Here is a 312-nt window from a genome sequence, read left to right on the forward strand (position 1 = left end):
ATACGCTATACCATTACTGGACATAAAGTGATCCATAATTCACTACTGAATGTACGGCGAACGAACACGAACACCATGTCAACAAACAAGAAATAATCACACACAGAAGAGTAAAAACAATGATCGATGGACAGCGAATAAAGGCAAGGGCGTCAGAGGGCGTGATGGATGATGAGTGCCGGAGTTCGATGCCTCGCTGCCAACCTGTGATGAACGGCCCACCTATTAGATCACTGTGCAAGGTGTGCGCCGTTGTCAGGTGTGGAAAGGGAGGCCACTGCAGAGCGCTTCTTTGCGAGTATTTGTATTTGG

The 312-nt window shown here is 47.8% G+C and overlaps 1 protein-coding gene across 1 annotated transcript in view; it reads left to right on the top strand.

Annotated features, from left to right (window-relative positions):
- Nucleotides 1-119: 119 nt before the first annotated feature.
- LOC119586594 (early nodulin-75-like) overlaps nucleotides 120-312 on the top strand; it is an 8,245-nt gene continuing 8,052 nt past the window's right edge. The window contains exon 1 of the mRNA XM_037935344.1: nucleotides 120-242. Within this exon, the coding sequence (XP_037791272.1) occupies nucleotides 120-242 (123 nt within the window). The remainder of the gene's footprint in view (nucleotides 243-312) is intronic.

The sequence above is a fragment of the Penaeus monodon genome, chromosome 21 (genome assembly GCF_015228065.2).
Source record: "Penaeus monodon isolate SGIC_2016 chromosome 21, NSTDA_Pmon_1, whole genome shotgun sequence".
Classification (NCBI taxonomy): domain Eukaryota; kingdom Metazoa; phylum Arthropoda; class Malacostraca; order Decapoda; family Penaeidae; genus Penaeus; species Penaeus monodon.